This window comes from Anguilla anguilla, chromosome 13, assembly GCF_013347855.1.
Source record: "Anguilla anguilla isolate fAngAng1 chromosome 13, fAngAng1.pri, whole genome shotgun sequence".
Lineage (NCBI taxonomy): Eukaryota > Metazoa > Chordata > Actinopteri > Anguilliformes > Anguillidae > Anguilla > Anguilla anguilla.
Genome location: NC_049213.1, coordinates 40,000,138 through 40,018,503, shown reverse-complemented (window position 1 = coordinate 40,018,503; position 18,366 = coordinate 40,000,138). Strand labels below are relative to the sequence as shown.

Sequence of the window (18,366 nt, the reverse complement as noted above, 5' to 3'; positions counted from 1 at the left end):
GTTGCCACCTGATCTGCTGTATGGAGGGTGACTAATCCTCCTTTCGGTCTTGGGAGAGGGCAAGCTTCAACGATGTGCTCCACTGTTTGCTCCTCTCCACATGCACACGGTGGGCTTGGGCTGCTGCCCCACCTGTGACGGCTGGCCAAGCAGGGGCCGTGGCCGGCCCTGAATCTGTCGAGGGTTGACCACTGTCTCCTTGGGGAGGACTCTCTGAAACTCAGTCACTATGTAAAATGGGACCTGCTTGTTTTAACTCTCCCCCACCCCCCATGCCCCCCTGCACCCTGCCCCTACTAGCAGATGGTTCGGTAGGGGAATGTTCAGTCTTCTCCCATTTCAAACCCCTGAACACAGCCAGGGGGGTTTCAACACAGGTCAGAGCGTGGCGTTAAAACAGGAGGTTAACATTAAACAGAATCCAGGATCACACCGTGACGGAGTGTGGCGCAGTGGGTAAGGAACTGCGCTTGTAACCGAAAGGTCGCAGGTTCGAATCCCGGGTAAGGACACTGCCGTTGTACCCTTGAGCAAGGTACTTAACCTGCATTGCTTCAGTATATATCCAGCTGTATAAATGGATACAATGTAAAGTGCTAAGTAAAAGTTGTGTAAGTCGCTCTGGATAAGAGCGTCTGCTAAATGCCTGTAATGTAATGTAATGTAATGACTCCCCAGGATCAGTCTGGATCAGTCCCAGGCCCCGGGTTGGAAGGCAGCGATCTCTCTCACACACTGTACCTGGATCAGTCTGGACCGGTCCCTGGCCCCGGGTTCGAAGGCAGCGATCTCTCTCACACGCTGTACCTGGATCAGTCTGGACCGGTCCCTGGCCCTGGGTTCGAAGGCAGCGATCTCTCTCACACACTGTACCTGGATCAGTTCCTGCTGCTCCAGATCCCATTTCTTGATCCCGTTGTCCCTGGAGCCGCTGAACAGCACGTCGCCCTGGATGGCCAGGCACTCGATGCCGTCATAGTGGGGGGGCTCGAAGTTGTGGGCAGGGCCTATATTACCCAGCATGCTCTCTGCCACGTCGAAGACCTGAAACCAATATACAGCATGTGCTCTGTATTACTGTCCCAGGGGGGCAAAGACACCACAGTACTGCGCAAAAACTGGAAATAACCGGTTTTTACCAGTCCCAATGTAACCTGAGAGCACGCCCTTACTTTGACATAGTGGTCCTTTGACCCTGTGATGACCTGGTCCTTCCCCCGGGTGGAGCGGCCCACTGTCAGGCACATCACCGACCCGATGTGGCCCGTCAGCTTCCCCATGGCCTGCATCCTGGGTCAGAACCACACCGGTTAGTCAGTCACCATCTGCCTTCAACATCCACACCTTCTTCCTACAACATCTACACCTTCCAACTACAGCATCCACACCTTCCTCCTACAACACCCACACCTTCTATATACAACATCCACACCTTCCAACTACAGCATCCACACCTTCCTCCTACAACACCCACACCTTCTACATACAACATACACATCTTGCAACTACAACACCCACACCTTCCACCAACAACACCCACACTGAAGGGAGAGAAGCAGAGGACTCTGGGAAGGCTCTGGAGGACCGCGGGGCGCTGCTCACCTGTTGAGGTCCCAGGTGCGGACGGTGTTGCCGGCCGCAGCGTACAGCACGGTCCCGGCCGGGTTGAGGGCGATCTGGTTGATTTGGCATTCCCCCTGGGCCACGGTAATCGTCCGGGTCGTGGTTCCGGCACAGGCGTCCCCTGAGACCACCTGACCCGAAGACCTGCGCAGGCAGAGGGGTAGACACCTAAGATCAGGACCCAAAAGCCATTCAGCTCAAGAACGCTACAGGCTAGGGCTGCACAGCTAATCAGGAAAATCTGATGGACGGGTTCAACTGAGAGCGCCTGATTAGCGAGACGGATTCTCCACAAAACTGACAAGCAGGACAGGCATGATGGATAATCATGTAACACGCTGATAGAGTTAACTTAGCGGGTGAGCAGTGCAACCACGCGAGGAGCTCGCTGGTGGAACGAGCGTTTGGTCACCTTAGAAACCGTACGGCTGGTTTGGTCACCTTAGAAACCGTACGGTGGGTTTGGTCACGTTAGAAACCGTACGGCTGGTTTGGTCACGTTAGAAACCGTAAGGCGGGTTCGGTCACATTAGAAACCGTACGGCTGGTTTGGTCACGGTAGAAACCGTACGGCTGGTTTGGTCACATTAGAAACCGTACGGCTGGTTTGGTCACATTAGAAACCGTACGGTGGGTTTGGTCACGTTAGAAACCGTACGGCTGGTTTGGTCACATTAGAAACCGTACGGCTGGTTTGGTCACATTAGAAACCGTACGGCGGGTTTGGTCACGTTAGAAACCGTACGGTGGGTTTGGTCACGTTAGAAACCGTACGGTGGGTTTGGTCACATTAGAAACCGTACGGCGGGTTCGGTCACGTTAGAAACCGTACGGTGGGTTTGGTCACGTTAGAAACCGTACGGCGGGTTTGGTCACGTTAGAAACCGTACGGTGGGTTTGGTCACGTTAGAAACCGTACGGTGGGTTTGGTCACATTAGAAACCGTACGGTGGGTTTGGTCACATTAGAAACCGTACGGTGGGTTTGGTCACGTTAGAAACCGTACGGTGGGTTTGGTCACGGTAGAAACCGTACGGCTGGTTTGGTCACATTAGAAACCGTACGGCGGGTTTGGTCACGTTAGAAACCGTACGGCTGGTTTGGTCACATTAGAAACCGTACGGTGGGTTTGGTCACGTTAGAAACCGTACGGTGGGTTTGGTCACGTCAGAAACCGTACGGTGGTTTTGGTCACGTTAGAAACCGTACAGTGGGTTTGGTCACATTAGAAACCGTACGGTGGGTTTGGTCACATTAGAAACCGTACGGCTGGTTTGGTCAGGTTAGAAACCGTACGGCGGACGGGGACACTCACGTCAGCGTGCGCACACACTTGGCCGAATCGCGGACGTCCCACACTTTGATGTAGGACGTGGAGACGGTGAACACCAGGCAGGAGCCGCTGCAGTATTTGACGGACACCACGTTGTTGGGGTGGCCCTTCAGCGTGATGATCTCCTGCCCTGTCACCAGGTTCCACATCTTACAGGTGCGGTCTGAGGAGAGAGAGAGCAAGGCAAACGCTACAGCACACGCAGCCCACAAAATAACTGCAGAAAAGCAGACCTGAATCTACCGGCGCAAAGCAATTTCAGATTTTCTGTTCTGATCTAAGGATCTACATCCCTTCTTCCTGAAGGTCTGGAATGAAAATGCTACACTCAGGTATTTCTGAAAATCTTTCACATTCTCAATGCAAATGAGAACACACACACACACACACACAACCACATACATACACATTCTTGCACGCACTCACACGCATAAATACATACCACACACATACTCTCTCTCTCTCACACACACACACACACACACACACACACACAGACACACACCACACACAAACACACACACCCTTTCTCCTGTGCAAGACAAATCTGATAAATAGTTCATTAAAAGCTCAAATTTCCAGGAGTACTGAGCAGTGTTGCTCCGTCTGTCACTGCGAACTGAAGTTCCTCTAATTAGCCTGCAGACTGCTATAAAAGACTTCTGCACAAAGAAGTAGATCAGCAGGCACGTCTCCCGCAACAGCAGGAATGCAGCAGGGAGGCTGATTTAACTCCAGCATATGGGGCATTAAGTGGGTGTGTGAAGATGATGGAGTAGGGGTGTCAGGAGAGGCACAGAAATGTTTCAGGCAAGCATTGAGGGAGGTGTGGCTTGTGTCCAGGGGGTGTGGGTGGAGCCAGATTTGCATATGTATGAAGAGCAATGCTTGGCCCCACCCTGATTCAGTGGGGTAATGAGAGATAGGCTGTACCCCTGATTCAGTGGGGTGATAACAGATGCTCTACCCCTGATTCAGTGGGGTAATAACAGACGCTCTACCCCTGATTCAGTGGTGTAATAACAGATGCTGTACCCCTGAATCAGTGGGGTAATAACAGACGCTCTACCCCTGATTCAGTGGGGTAATAACAGATGCTGTACCCCTGAATCAGTGGGGTAATAACAGATGCTGTACCCCTGAATCAGTGGGGTAATAACAGAGATGCTGTACCCCTGATTCAGTGGGGTGATAACAGAGACGTCGTACCCCTGATTCAGTGGGGTAATAACAGACGCTGTGCCCCTGAATCAGTGGGGTAATAACAGAGATGCTGTACCCCTGATTCAGTGGGGTAATAAGAGATGCTGTACCCCTGATTCAGTGGGGTAATAACAGAGACGCTGTACCCCTGATTCAGTGGGGTAATAACAGAGACGCTCTACCCCTGATTCAGTGGGGTAATAACAGAGACGCTCTACCCCTGATTCAGTGGGGTAATAACAGAGACGCTCTACCCCTGATTCAGTGGGGTAATAACAAAGACGCTGTACCTTTGGATCCCGTGAAGAGCAGCTCATCGGTGGCGTCCAGACAGAGCACCGGTTTGGAGTGTCCCTCTGCCACGGATACACACTGCAGGGGGGCGGTCCTGCCCCCCTTCAGCCCCCCCATGGGGCTGATCACCCCCCTGCCGGAAACACACAGGTTATCAGAGACTCCAACAGAGGCGAGGGGAGGGGGGGGGCATACGCTGCCCCCAGCATGAGTCCACAGACCCATTTCCTGTTCTGCAGAGCGACTCCCGTCACATCCAGGGAAATAAAGAGAGAGAGAGAGAGAGCGAGCGAGCGAGCGGCACTAAGCGGAGAACAGGCCCAGTGACAGACCCGAACTGCCTGTCAGACGCTTTAGCATCTGCGAAATGTGTTAACAACAGCGTGCGATTTTAATTCCGCTCCACTCCCACTCTGTGCTCGAATTTAGCTTTTCACTCATTACGCTGCGTCCTGTGCTTCTTCCTCCGAAAATAAAAATCCTTGCAAAAAACACTTGAGGCTTCACTTCAAATAGCATCTGACGAAAAAATACTTTAAATAAAAAAAAAAACAGCCCGTGTTGTTTAATTAAGACTGTAATGACACTTCACAGGTTACTAAATAATTAAAATAAATTACTGAGGCCTCGACAGTCCAATGCCTTCCGTAACAGAAGTGCTCATTAAAGTAAGCGCTGGGTGACTTGTATGCTATTAGGTGCTATAAAGCTCAGAGGATTGCTAATGGGTCCGACCGCTAACTTTCAGCATGCGCAGAGCAGAGAGCAAAGATGGTGGTGAATATTTTAATGGTAATAACAAGTCATTAATACAGGCGATGGGGACTGTGTTTGACTTTTAGTACACTCTTTCACGGGGGGCGGGGGGGGGGGGGGGGGCAGTGATGTTACATCAGGGGTGTCCAGTGTTACCCGTAAAGGGGGGGCGGTGTTACCCGTAAAGGGGGGGCAGTGTGGAAGCAGGTTTTTGTTTTATCCCAGGTCTCGATGGTTATGAAGGCCTTAATTGCCAACTGTGATAACTTTAGTTTAACATTAGTTTAATCAGGTACCTCAGTGCTGGGCTGAACTGCTCGGCTAAGATTGGACACCCCTGGGCTACACGGTTATGCTTTGAGGGACTGCAGCGGAGTACGAAATGGGACGGTGGCCAGGCACGGGCCATTCTGACTGCCAGAAAAGCAGATCGATTAGAACATTATAGTCTAGGCCCCGTTCCAGAAACAGCCACATCGACGACATCCTTCAATGCGTGGCAAAAAATGAACAGCTTGCTCTGGGAACATCGTTCGAAAAATCACAACTTGGGAAAGACGGGAAGACAAGAAAAAACCTCCAGTGGGCAGGTGAGTGTGTGCATGTGTGGGTGTGCGTGTATCTGTGTGCACGTGCAAGTGTGTGTGTGCGTTCTACTTTTATTTTTAAAAGTGTGTGTGCTTCGAGTTTCGCAGCATAAAGTTAGCGCACAAAAAAGTGTCTGGTTGGCTTTATGTAAATAAATAAATGTTCAAACACACTGTTCTTTCGCTGTTAGCATTTTCTGAACAATTAAGCACCAAGGAACTTCAGCATCTCTCTTAGGGCTCGATGAACGAGCTCCACACACACACCCACACACATGCATTACAGACAATGCTGTGGACATGCAGGCTCATTCAGAAGCAGTATATCATGGAATGCTGGGTAATGGGTAAGTGTACCCCCAAAGGATCATGGGAGACAATCTGAGGAAATTTCCCATTGTTCTCCATGACTGAATGTATATATAATGCATCGTTCCAAATGGTTTTCTGAAGGAATTGGTGTTTGTGAATTCCTTTAAAGGGCCTTAATTCATCATTTATAAATGTTTTCAGTTAAGACTACCTCTGCTTCACCCAAGGGTTGGTACGTGTTGTGCGGCCATGTGTGTGTGTACGTGTGGGTATACGTGCGTGTGTGCACGTGTGTGTGTGTGTGTGTGTGTGTGTGTGTGTGTATATGTGTCTGTGTGTGTGTGTGTGTGTGTGTGTGTACGTGTGTGTATATGTGTGTGTGTGCGTGTGCGTGTGCGTGTGCGTGTGTGTGTGTGTGTGTGTGTGCGCGTCCGTGCGTGCGTGCGTGTCACCCTGGACAATGAAAGAACAGCCCACTGATGTTTTCATAATTGAGGGTACTGCGGGGATATTTTTCCTAATTTCCTTTCATTCTTTCCCCCTGATTTCTTCTTAAAACAGTGAGTTTATTTTACATATTTTTAGGTGTACAGTGTAATATTAATGTAACAGTCATAACTATGCACTGCCCCCTTGTGGAGAGAGCTGGCATGAGCCATGGGGTGTTCTTGGGACCCGGACCTGCATTCTGACAGGAGGGTTTGTCTTTAATTTGGGACTCTGTTTCAGTTTAACTTTGCTACTGTTTCTGCCGTCCTTTTCCCAAACCCAGTTTGCAAATCTCTTCCTCTGCTGCCAATTACCACAGCTGCTCTGTGATTCCATATCCCACGATGCCTTGCCTGTAAAAAAAATAAAAAATAAAAAAGTTTCTCTCTCTTTCCTCTCAGAAATAACGAGGTCCTCTCGCTAGCGAGCGGCGCTTCTCCCGAGACGGGAACAAAGCGAAGATTGGTCTCCAGCGAGCGCCGGTCACAGTCTCTGAAGTCCTAATTATGCAATCAGAGAGAGCCAGCGCGGGACGAGGGGGACGGGGCGCGGGACGAGGGGGGGACGGGGGGGCGCGGGACGAGGGGGGGGGGGGGGCGGGACGAGGGGGCGCGGGACGAGGGGGGGACGGGGCGCGATTAGAGACACGCTGGGACTGGGTCACGCTCGCAGAGCTGAGGAACGGGGGGGGGGGGGGGGGGGGACAGGGACACGGGCTGCCGGGGGGAGAGGGGGCGGTGGAGATCAGAACAGGAGGTCCCCCCAGGCAGGACAGGCTAGGGAGTTTAGGACCAACCACAGACTTATTCGTGGTGCCCAGCAAGGGCGCCCCCTTGTGCGGTGGAAAACAAACTGCAGGTCACCCAGAGCTCCCCCAGTCACTGTGTTTAAAGAAATAAACGCTCTCTCTTTCCTCTCTAACGGGCACAATGAACGTTTCTGCCACGAGGCAAGAACAGGACTGGACTGAAGAACTGAAGCGCTGCAGAAAAGGGGGGGGGGGGGGCCTTCACGAACCCCCAAAATCTCTGCAGTCAGGACGTGTCATCCCTTCTGCCTTGATTGGTGAATATAAGTGATTGTCAGCTTAGAGTAACCCCACCCATCACGGCTTCATCAGGAACATCACCACACTGCTGTTTAAATGAGGACTGTTTTCCCAGAATTCCACAGGGTACCCAACTTACCAAAACTCCTTTTTTCAGCCACCACCCCCTCCCCCACCAACACCCCCCCCCCCCACACACACACACACACACAATTCAGCACAGCCACCCAGCTGACACACAGTGCTGTGCAGTCAGTCTGTCTCTGTTTCCCAAATGCCCAAACTCAAAACCCACGTGGAGAGAGAAGCCACATGCACTTCAGCCAAAATAAAAAAAACATAACATAATAAAAAATATTAAAATATACAAATAAAAGCAAAATGCATACTGGTGTAGCACAGTAATGGTGGATATAAAACACAAAAAAGCCGAACTGCAGCTCCACTGCGCACGGTGCTGTGGGGCAATCCGATTCCCCCTGCAGCAAATCCCCGAACCTGGAGAGAACGAGCAGCGCCCCCCCCATGCCCACCCCTCACCCCCCCTCCCCCCAGTCACAGAAGAGGAGCTGGGACAGAGGCACAGAGAGCTGCCAGATTCCACCCTCCTCCTCCCCCAGTGTGTTTCACAAGAGAGAGGGGGGGCCAAATGTGGCAAGCCTGAGTGGGATGGGTGTGGGGGGGGGGGGGGGGGGGGTGATGTTATCTGAATGAACCCTGATCAGGACGCTCTGTACCTTCAGATTGCGATTATAAATTTCCGGTTGGCTTTAAAATGGCTCAATATCGGCACGACTATAACCGCAGATTCAACTTTCTGAAATAAAGAACATGCATCCAATTAAATTTTCAGAGAGCAAATTGCCCCTCCTGCTGGATTCAAAATTTAAAAAGACCAATTAGGGGTTTTATAGCAAAAAGCAAATATCAGCGTAACTATAAAACCAACTTTATGTACGAGTACAAATTAGCGCGACTGATAATAAAAGTGCACTGCACTGCTCCTCAGAAGTTATGAATTTTGGAATTTCAACGTGCAACAGTCAAACGAAGAGGCTTTGTTTAAAAAATAAATAACTGTACCACATTAAGATGACAGCCAGGCCTAGGGCGTACTGGTGAACCGTTTGGCAAGTTTAAAACCAGAATCGGCCACACTTTGGACTCCCAATTACCATAGAAAATAAACACAAAGGCGGTGGTGAACAGTAGATAGCGCACTCTCTGTTACTGCACTCCACACCACAGATGTCAGAGGTCACAGGCATGGGGGAACAGAGTGCATTGTGGGAAAGCAGCTTACTGTGAAGTGTGTCAGGAAGGGAGCGTGTCGCCTCTTCACACAGGACACTGACACTTCAGGCTCTCTGAACCTAAAACTGACTGCAAGGCCCTGGGTCTATAGCTAGTAAATACTCCCATCAGATATTAAGCCTTAGCAAACCAATGAAATTCCAAAAAAGATATTCTTTAAGCAGTAACTGGAACTTCAACGGGATTGTGATTATGGAAGGATTATTTGCAGAATGCATTTTTAGATCAATAAGGCTGTTGTTTCAAGATATTTCTAAGACAAAAGAACGATGTAAAAATACATTTTTAGTTTGATTTTTAAATTGAGCACCTGCCCACCTGTGTCACTCACACATTGAACATTGTTTCTAGTGAGGTTTTCACTTTAAATCCAACAACCACTTAGGGCAAAGATAACCAGGTGAGGTGAGTTAACTGTGTAATCGACAGCTTTAACTGATGAATAGAGTGCCAAATAAAAACAAAGACCAGCAGACCCTGTGGCCCCCCAGGACCTTGGTCAGCCAACCCCCCCCCCCCGCCGCCACCCCCACTCTAGTGTAGGAGGTGAACTGGAGGCCGTGCCCTCACACCAGCAGATCTGCATGCGAATGCTGCGTTCTATTCTCCTGCCCTCAGAGGACCCTTAATCACTGCAGGAAATGGAGGGACACAGAGCCGATAATATCCAAACAAATGAAGCGCAGCGACCGTGCCGGCCTAACTGCCGCTTTGAGAGGCGTTCGCTGGCGCCTCAGCCGCCCAGTTAGATCAGCAGGAAAATGCCCCGCTCGACAGGGCGAGCCCAGAGGCCTCGGTTTTAACATGGCTAATATTCAGAGAACGCTCTGTTTCCCGTATTACGATTCGCACATCTTAAAAAACATAATCTGCATCGCCTCTCCCACTGCATTCCACGTGGAAAAGAACAGGTAAGGATTTTCTCAATATCTATGCCAAGAAATGAAAACTCTTAAGACACTCTTGTTTTGCAGGGAATGTGCCATGTACTCAGATTTTACAAGGAAACTAAGACTGGGCTGTGTTTAATTCTGAATAACCTTTCATAAGTGAGAAGACTTAGAAGAAGGTAATGTCACATCTTATCCTACATGGACTATAACTCAATCAGCTCAACATTAGTTTTACAGACATTTTTATTTCAGCAAGATTTAAATTCATCAATTTCCACCGAGGCCAGATTTTTCCATCACCGTCTCTACCAAACGGCTTCCTGTCCATAAGGTTCATTCAGTGCTTGGAGAACAGAAAGCATACACACGTACTGCGGGACAGGAGGTGGAGGACGACCAGAGGACAAAGCATGCAAACAAAATACGACTCCGCCCACAAGATGGAGGAGAGAGGGGCCGCAGACCACCAAACAGGCGAGAGAGGGAGAGAGAGAGAGAGAGAGGAAAACGAGAGACAGACAGATCTCTACCTGAACACCTCCGACAGAGAGGAGTCGCTGTCATCCGACCTGAAGACAGAACAGCAGCAGGGTTAGGGGTGGGAGGGGCTGGGGGGGGGGGGTAAAGGGGTAAGAGACGGGGGAAGGGGGGGGACTCTTGGAGGGGGAGGGCAGCAGACACGGAAACAAGGGAAGTACAGGTTAGCAGGACAGAATATGCCAAGTTCATTAGAGGGGGGGGCGGGGGGGGGGGACATTAGAGTTTTCACCACATAAGGAAGTACACCTGTAATCAGATGCACTTCAGGTAAAAAAAAAAGACTATTTGCTCCAGAGCACACCTCAGTCTTGAAGGAACTATTTACAGAATACTGTAGAGGGAGGACTGCAAGAAACCACTGTGCTGTCTCATTTAACCTTATCAAACACATATTGCTAAATTTTCTAAGAGGACTTGTCACTTGAAGGCTGAGGTGCTGAAAGGGTCTTCAACAACACACAGAAGAGTCGTTGTTGAGGCGCGGGAGGACTCTGCAGCAAACGCTTTCTCCGGGGAAGACGGTTTTGGACAGGCATTCAGTCAGGGTCAGGTGTCCGTGTCAACACCGCTCTCGAGGACATGCTGAGACAGAACACCCATTCATCCCGAAGCGCTGCTCAAACAGACAAGCGTGTTAGACAGGGACACGTCAGCGGGTCCAGGACCGGTTATGTAGCGGCACAGAACACCGCCTCCTCCCGGGAGACTGAGGTCAAAGGTCAGGTGGTGTGCTCTGTCACGCTCACGTCACCTGCTTTTTCACACAGGTGAAAGGCGGAATCAGAGAAAGGAGCAAATTTCTGTTTCCAGGGTCACACCCACGCTCCTCGCGGCAACACGAATCTTCAGTACAAAACCGAGACCATGATGCATCAGTATCGTTCGCCGCCCGCCCCCCCTCCCCCGGGACCCCCACACAGAAGCGTTGAGCAGACCGTATTAAAGATGCTCTTCATTAATAAAGAACCCAGAGGCCCTCAGAAGAGTTCCACCCCAGTGGCTCGGGCAGGACGGGACGTTACCCTCCCGGCTGTCTGACAGAAGGAGGCACAATCCAGCCCTCAGGGGCACAGAAATTTTTTTAATACTGTAACCATAACCATCTAACCATTTTCACGCCCAATACATTGAAATAATTTCACATGAAGCATTCAAGGGCAGAGCCACAAAATCAGAAGGAACGGGATAAATGACAATCTGCCCTAAATGGATGAACACTTTTTCAATTTGCATTCTAGCTGATAATGCAAAAAACAAAAACTGGCCCAGAATAACGATTATATGATGCTATATAATATAAGCCCATAATAATCGTCAGAAATCTTAAGATGCTTCTGTCTTCCACAATGCCTAACAATATTGGCCTTTCATAAATCACATTCCGAAAACCAATTGCTGAGGCATACAGAGTTACACCAGCACGCGCCGTCAAACACAGAGAACTTCAGAATAAAAAGCATCCGCGGGAACCGCCTCAAATGACCACCTCAACCCGCCCAAGCGCTGTCGATTCCATTAATGACACACACGCTGTCATAAAGAAAATCATCCAGGGAAAGATGCTGGGTAATTCACTCCGCGCTAACTCACCAGCTCGCGCTAAAATAACGAAAGGCCTGTGATGTCACAGCGGGCTCCATCGATTCCTCCTTTAGCAGGCGGCGGCCGTCCCTGCTGATCGCGGGATGAACGCATTTAAAAAACGGGAGATCGGTAAACCCCCCAAAGCTGTTCTGAATCAGGACCCCACGGGAGATAAATTAAACCGCTGCTTTTTCTCACGCTTAAAAAACTGCGATCAATTACGAGACCCTGAGAAAGTTCGCGTAGAACGTCTCGCATCCGCAGTGCGCGTGAGCATAAATCATCAGATGCGTTCCTCTATTAACTTCCATCCGTAGGCATCTGACAAAACCTATTAAATACTCGCAATGTGATATTTTCAAACGGGAAATAATAACAACCTAAAAAATAATTTTTAAAAAGAGATACGATCTAAAAAATTCCAGGAAGTGTGTTAGGTTGGCCTAACCAAGCATTACGATCAGGTGACGCGGACAGCTAATGCCAGAATATTTTACGGGCTGAACTCCACCACCCTGCCGGGTGTAGTTTACTCTTCCCTCTCAGTGTTAACTCCAGGCTGTGGCAGCATCAAGCCCTGCTCCAAACTCGACTTTAACCGCGAAACCGAAGGCATTCTTCATACTGCACTGCGGCTGCACGCGCTCAAATATGCACGTGACCCCACCAGACTGTTACACTTCACGCTCCTGGTCATTTTCTGGTCCGAGGCAGCAACACATTAAGATCATTTTTTTTTTTTTAAGTTCAAGTGCTGAAATTTGCAGAACACCCTGAGGGATTCAGTACTGACGCTGTGTAACTCTGATTATAAAACGGCTCTTTGGCGAAGCGGCAGGAACACTAAAGCCGATAAGACCGAAGCAGACCTGCAGCGGCAGCGTTAACGCACAGCCTCCACTCACTTGTCCAACGCTGACCCCTGGCTTTGGTGACTGGTAAGGCGGGAGAACACGTTGCGGTCGTTTCGGGGCCGCAGAGGGGGGGACGAGGGGGGAGTGTACCCCACCACGTCAGGTGGTCTGCGGAAGAACAGGGAGAAGGTGATCACGTGACTGGCAAATCCCCACAGCTCAGTGAACAATCCAACTTTAAAAAGGATTTAAAAATAAATGAACCATACACAACAACAGCGAAACTGAAAACTAAATACCCCATATAAAAACATAGCTAGGCTTTAAAATGCCTGAGACCATTCCTTTGGGATAGGAACATTACCATTGCGATGCCACCAGCCTGATTAATGGGCATCTAACCCCGGGTGGGATCACATGGATTTGTGTATGATGGCCCTCGGGTATTCTCCCCGATTTGTTAAGCTTGTAATCTGGTCTGATAACGGTCTCCGCTTCTATAAATAAAGACGCATGACTGTTACCCCAGATCTGCCTGTTCTTTGTCTCCAGGCAATCGCTACAGTATTTAAAAGCTTGCTGCCATCATTGCCATCTTAATGTGGATGATTTTCTCGCTCTGTAAACCGTCACTAGCATCGCTTTCAAAATGGCCACTCGTTACGCTGACACTCGACAAGTTGATCATAAAAGTTTATGGAGGCAAAACCACTCAGAGAATGACCCTGGAAATGGGGGTCGGTCATACAGAAACACAGAGAAACCCGCCATGGCAGTGCCCTGTGTAAACCGGTCTGGGGCGGCCATTTTACATTACCCCTGACAGGTCTCAGTGAATATGATGATCTGCCTGCGCTTTGGAAACGCAGCCTATCCCACTGACGCTCAGATCTGAGGTCCATTTCAGCCTCTCCCACCTCATCCCCACATGAACACGGTAACTGCAGGTACATTCTGTTACACCCCAAAGACACACTAACGGGATCGGCAGGATGTATGACAGTTTGTATGGCGTGCTGTGTAAACGTACCTGTAAGGCTGCCCACGGTCATACGACTTCCTCCGCGTGAGAGGGGACGTGTCTGAAGCGCGAGACTGCCTGGGACTGAGATACAGACAGACAGACAGTCAGACACACAGACACAGACAGACAGTCAGACACACAGACACAGACAGACAGTCAGACACACAGACACAGACAGACAGACACAGACAGACAGACAGGCACAGACAGACATAGACAGACAGACACACAGACAGACAGACAGGCACAGACAGACATAGACAGACAGACAGACAGACAGGCACAGACAGACACACAGACAGTCAGACACAGACAGACACACAGACAGACACAGACACAGACAGACAGACAGACAGTCAGACAGACAGACACAGAAAGACACAAAGACAGACAGACAGACAGTCAGACACACAGACACAGACACAGACAGACAGACAGACAGAAGGGCCTTAATCTAAAGCAGCTACTACTAACTGAAAAATATCATGGTTGGGCTTTCAGGGAACATTAAGGCAGCTGACTGGGTTCTGCTCTCCATGGCCCCGAGCACCAGCAGGTTTATAACAGGGGCTCCTTGTTTATTCTGCTCCTGCTGGCTAACGCTTCCATTATAAACTGAGTCCTTGGTGAGCAGCCCAGCCAGGTGAAGTGGAGCAGGTATTACTGAGGCAGAGTTATGGCAGCAGTGTTAACCCACAGCACAACACTCAGGAGCTTTTTCATGCACTCAATATCTCTATAAACAGGACCAGGGTATGCCTGCATCTCCTCTGCAGGTGGTGTTGTACAGGTGTGGTACAGCGGGACAGGGCAGTGGGATCGGGGGGGTGGGACAGAGCGGTGGGGACAGGGGGGTGGGACAGAGCGGTGGGGACAGGGCAGCGGGACAGGGGGGTGGGACAGGGCAGCGGGACAGAGCGGTGGGGACAGGGGGGTGGGACAGAGCGGTGGGGACAGGGGGGTGGGACAGGGCAGCGGGACAGGGCAGTGGGACAGCGCAGCGGGACAGGGGGGTGGAATCGGGGGGTGGGTATAGGGCAGCGGGACAGGGCAGTGGGACAGCGCAGCGGGACAGAGGGGTGAAATCGGGGGGTGGGAATAGGGCAGCGACACAGGCCCGTCTGTACTCACAAGGTGTGCCCGCGGACAGGCAGGCTGATGGTGCGGGACACGCGCTCCCTGTAGTGACTCTCCGCCAGGGACAGGCCCAGGCCCTCCTCGTGGATGTCCGTGAGCGAGGCCAGCGACTTGGTGATGTTCCGCGTGGCGGCGTCCATGACGGGGCCCAGGTACTCCGCCGACACCGCCTTCATCTGCACCGACAGCCGCGGCTCCACCTGTCCCCAGGGAACAGCGCCTCCTTCAGAAACCGCGCGGTACTACACCACCTGTCCCCGGAGAACAGCGCCTCCTTCAGAAACCGCGCAGTACTACCCCACCTGTCCCCAGAGAACAGCGCCTCTTTCAGAAACTGCGCGGTACTACCCCACTTGCAGGAACCACACAGTACTGCCTTTCCCCAGAGAACAGCGCCTCCTTCAGAAACTGCGCGGTACTGCCTCTCCCCAGAGAACAGTGCCACCTGCAGAAACCATGCAGTACTTCCCCACCTTTCCCCAGAGAACAGCGCCACCTTCGGAAACTGTGCAGTACTTCCACACTGCTCACTCTAGCATCAGCTAGCACATACTGCCACCTTCAGAGCGCACTGCACACAACATCAATACACAAGCGCACTGTACCAAAGAAAATCGGCTAGACTGGGATCATACTCTCACAGCACCACCTTCCCTTGACCTTTCACCCAAGTGCACATTGAATTAATTCAGGGAGGTTCCTGACGTACTTACAAAGAGGTCAGTAATTCATGCTTTACGCGTACAAAACAGAGAACTCTGTTGTCTTTTGTAGTGACAAGGGAATCAAAAATCACACGCCTGATCATTAGAAAAAGGGCCTTGGAATCTTTAATGACCACAGTGAGTAGGGACCTCAGTTTAGCATCTCAAAGGATGGACACACACATAAAATGTTATGAATAAAACACAGATGAAATAGTGCAGAGTTAGGTAGTGTCACGATGGTCTCTGGCCCCTGCCTGATGAGAACATGGATTCCCACCTTCAGCTTGAAATCATCCTGACTGGCAGAGCCCTTCATCTGGCAGGACTGGGACAGACTGCGGAGAAGAGAGAGGGAAACGCATTTCAACAGTCAGTCAGAACCAGTCATCCAGAACCAGAGTCATCCAGAACCGGAGTCAGCCAGAACCGCAGCCAGCCAGAACCAGAGTCAGTCAGAACCACAGCCAGCCAGAACCAGAGTCAGCCAGAACCGCAGCCAGGCAGAACCACAGCCAGCCAGAACCGAAGTCAGCCGGCTGAGTCAGCGGTGATGTCAGCGGTGATGTCAGCGAGGGCGAGCGTGACCTCACCTGCCTTCTGACGCCTGGCTGAACTCAGACGCCTCCTCATCTGTGCTGCCGTATCCATTCTCTGCAGAGACACAACTCACATGAGCACTAATACAAACTCATATGAGCACTAATAAAATTACACATTAAAATGGAATTCCATATTTGCGCATATATTGGGTGACACTATAGGGAGTTGTGGGTCACAGAAAATGTATCTGTGCATCAAACGGGATTTAGTTTTGAATTTTGGGTACTACTGAGCCAATAACACAACCAATTCCGCAGTTTAATGTAGACGGCCATAACTGCAGTTACACGTTGAAACACTAGAGGGCGGCAAAGTCCAGCTTATGTGAGCAGCAGCCAAGTACAAGCTTCTATAAATAATGGGTCAGGCTGTCAATTAAAGCCAACAGGACAGGCTCCACTTTAAAAAAGAATACATTACTGAAGGGTGCTGAGGCTTGAAAGAGAGAAGAGGGGAGTAGAAGGTTGACAACCGGGGAACAGCAAGGCCAAAGCAAAATGAGGATAAGAGAAGAAGAGAAGGCTGAGTGAGGAAGATGATGGAGAGCGCCAGACTGCGAAGGCCACTCTCACCCTGCTGGACGTTGTGAATGAGCGCCTGCAGCTCCGGGATGTACTCCGCCTTCTCCCGGAGAGCGTCCAGGATCACGTGATTGTGTGAGGAGCCAATCACGTCCGTCTGCCTCAGCTGGCCTTCCAGCAGCCGGATCTGGGCCTCTTTCTGCGCCACCTGCAGTCCCTGCAATCACCACATGGAGGCAGCCTTCAACCACAGCCAAAATGACCTAACTCCACGCGCACACTGTACTGCTGGTATTTCTATATGTACATTTAATATACGTCATGGGGCACGTACCCCAGACATGAAAGTCAGGCATCATCAGGCAACATTACTAAAAGTTAAATAGCTCATTGAACAGTTATTCCATTGTAATACAACAGGAAAGAAGAGAGCTCCTACATGATATAGTGAATCTGCCAGGGAACAGGGGTATCTGGAGCTCAGGTATGTGTCGGTGAGTCCTAGTTGCCGGGCGGAAAGCCTCACCTTGTCGATGGAGGCCTTCAGGAAGTGGTCCAGCAGGTGGCGTGCTTCCGCCAGGGAGCAGGAGCTGATGACCACAGAGGTGTCCACCGAGTCCAGCTCATCCTGCGGGCAACACAACCAGGTCATGTGACACACTGCAACACATCCTGCTTTAATACACACATCCAGCATCCTGGGAAAATCATAAAACAACACATTACCCACAATGCAGTCAGGGCTGTAATATGTTTTCACATTAGGCACAGCACTAAAGAAATGCTAAATGAGGATGTAAGGTGGGAAATATTTAAATATTCAAAGTGAGTTCCCTTTAACACCAGAACTGCAAATGTATTCAGACCCCGCAGGCGTGTGATGCGAGCAACATGTGCAGGCAGCACTCTGTTTGCGCAGGAAGTGTGAGAGGCCACAAACTGCACAGCACCATGTATGCAGCACTGCGTGTGGAACTCCATGCATGCAGCACTGCGTGTGGAACTCCGCACGTGTGACTCCATGTGTGGAACACCGTGTGTGGGACTATGCGTGTGGGAGTCTGTGCGTGACTGCGTGGGAGTCTGTGCGTGTGACTGCGTGTGGGGGAGGCGTGTGTAGGAGGCGTGTGGGAGACGTGTGTAGCAGTTGTGACGAATCGAGCCTCCTTGCCTTGGTCTCCTCGATCTGGACGATGGTGGCCTGGCAGTCAGACAGGCTGTCGTTGATGTAGTCGATGTTGGCGTTGAGCACCTCGATCTCCTCGTTCACCTCCTGCAGGAGGCGCTGCGGCTCCTCCTCCTCCTCCTCCTCGGACGCCTCCGCCAGCAGCTTCTCCCGCTTGCGCTGCAGCACCTCCTGCTGGACGGAGAGCTCCTCGCGTTTCTGCAGGAGGAGGGACGGAGACGCGTGGGGACAGACGGACAGACGGAGGGGACGGACGGACAGACGGACAGACGGAGGGGACGGACAGAGAGACAGGGCATTACAGGCTTACTCCTGCACACCTGTGGCCCAGACTGCACCTGTGCTCTAACAGGTAACTGCT

The 18,366-nt window shown here is 50.9% G+C and overlaps 1 protein-coding gene across 6 annotated transcripts in view; it reads right to left on the bottom strand.

The window, feature by feature from the left end:
- The window catches only part of LOC118211533 (kinesin-like protein KIF21B), a 67,982-nt gene that overhangs the window by 8,633 nt on the left and 40,983 nt on the right, over nucleotides 1–18,366 (bottom strand). For 3 of the 6 annotated variants that reach the window (XM_035388822.1, XM_035388820.1, XM_035388819.1), the window contains exons 19-32: nucleotides 17,991–18,203; nucleotides 17,346–17,447; nucleotides 16,871–17,036; nucleotides 16,289–16,349; nucleotides 15,976–16,033; nucleotides 14,986–15,191; nucleotides 13,861–13,935; nucleotides 12,882–12,998; nucleotides 10,383–10,421; nucleotides 4,450–4,586; nucleotides 2,939–3,119; nucleotides 1,603–1,767; nucleotides 1,173–1,290; nucleotides 874–1,044 (exon numbers count right to left, since the gene is read on the bottom strand). In XM_035388822.1, coding sequence (XP_035244713.1) covers nucleotides 874–1,044; nucleotides 1,173–1,290; nucleotides 1,603–1,767; nucleotides 2,939–3,119; nucleotides 4,450–4,586; nucleotides 10,383–10,421; nucleotides 12,882–12,998; nucleotides 13,861–13,935; nucleotides 14,986–15,191; nucleotides 15,976–16,033; nucleotides 16,289–16,349; nucleotides 16,871–17,036; nucleotides 17,346–17,447; nucleotides 17,991–18,203 — 1,809 coding nt within the window. The remainder of the gene's footprint in view (nucleotides 1–873; nucleotides 1,045–1,172; nucleotides 1,291–1,602; nucleotides 1,768–2,938; nucleotides 3,120–4,449; nucleotides 4,587–10,382; nucleotides 10,422–12,881; nucleotides 12,999–13,860; nucleotides 13,936–14,985; nucleotides 15,192–15,975; nucleotides 16,034–16,288; nucleotides 16,350–16,870; nucleotides 17,037–17,345; nucleotides 17,448–17,990; nucleotides 18,204–18,366) is intronic. The other 3 variants (XM_035388823.1, XM_035388824.1, XM_035388821.1) reach the window with 1 other exon arrangement.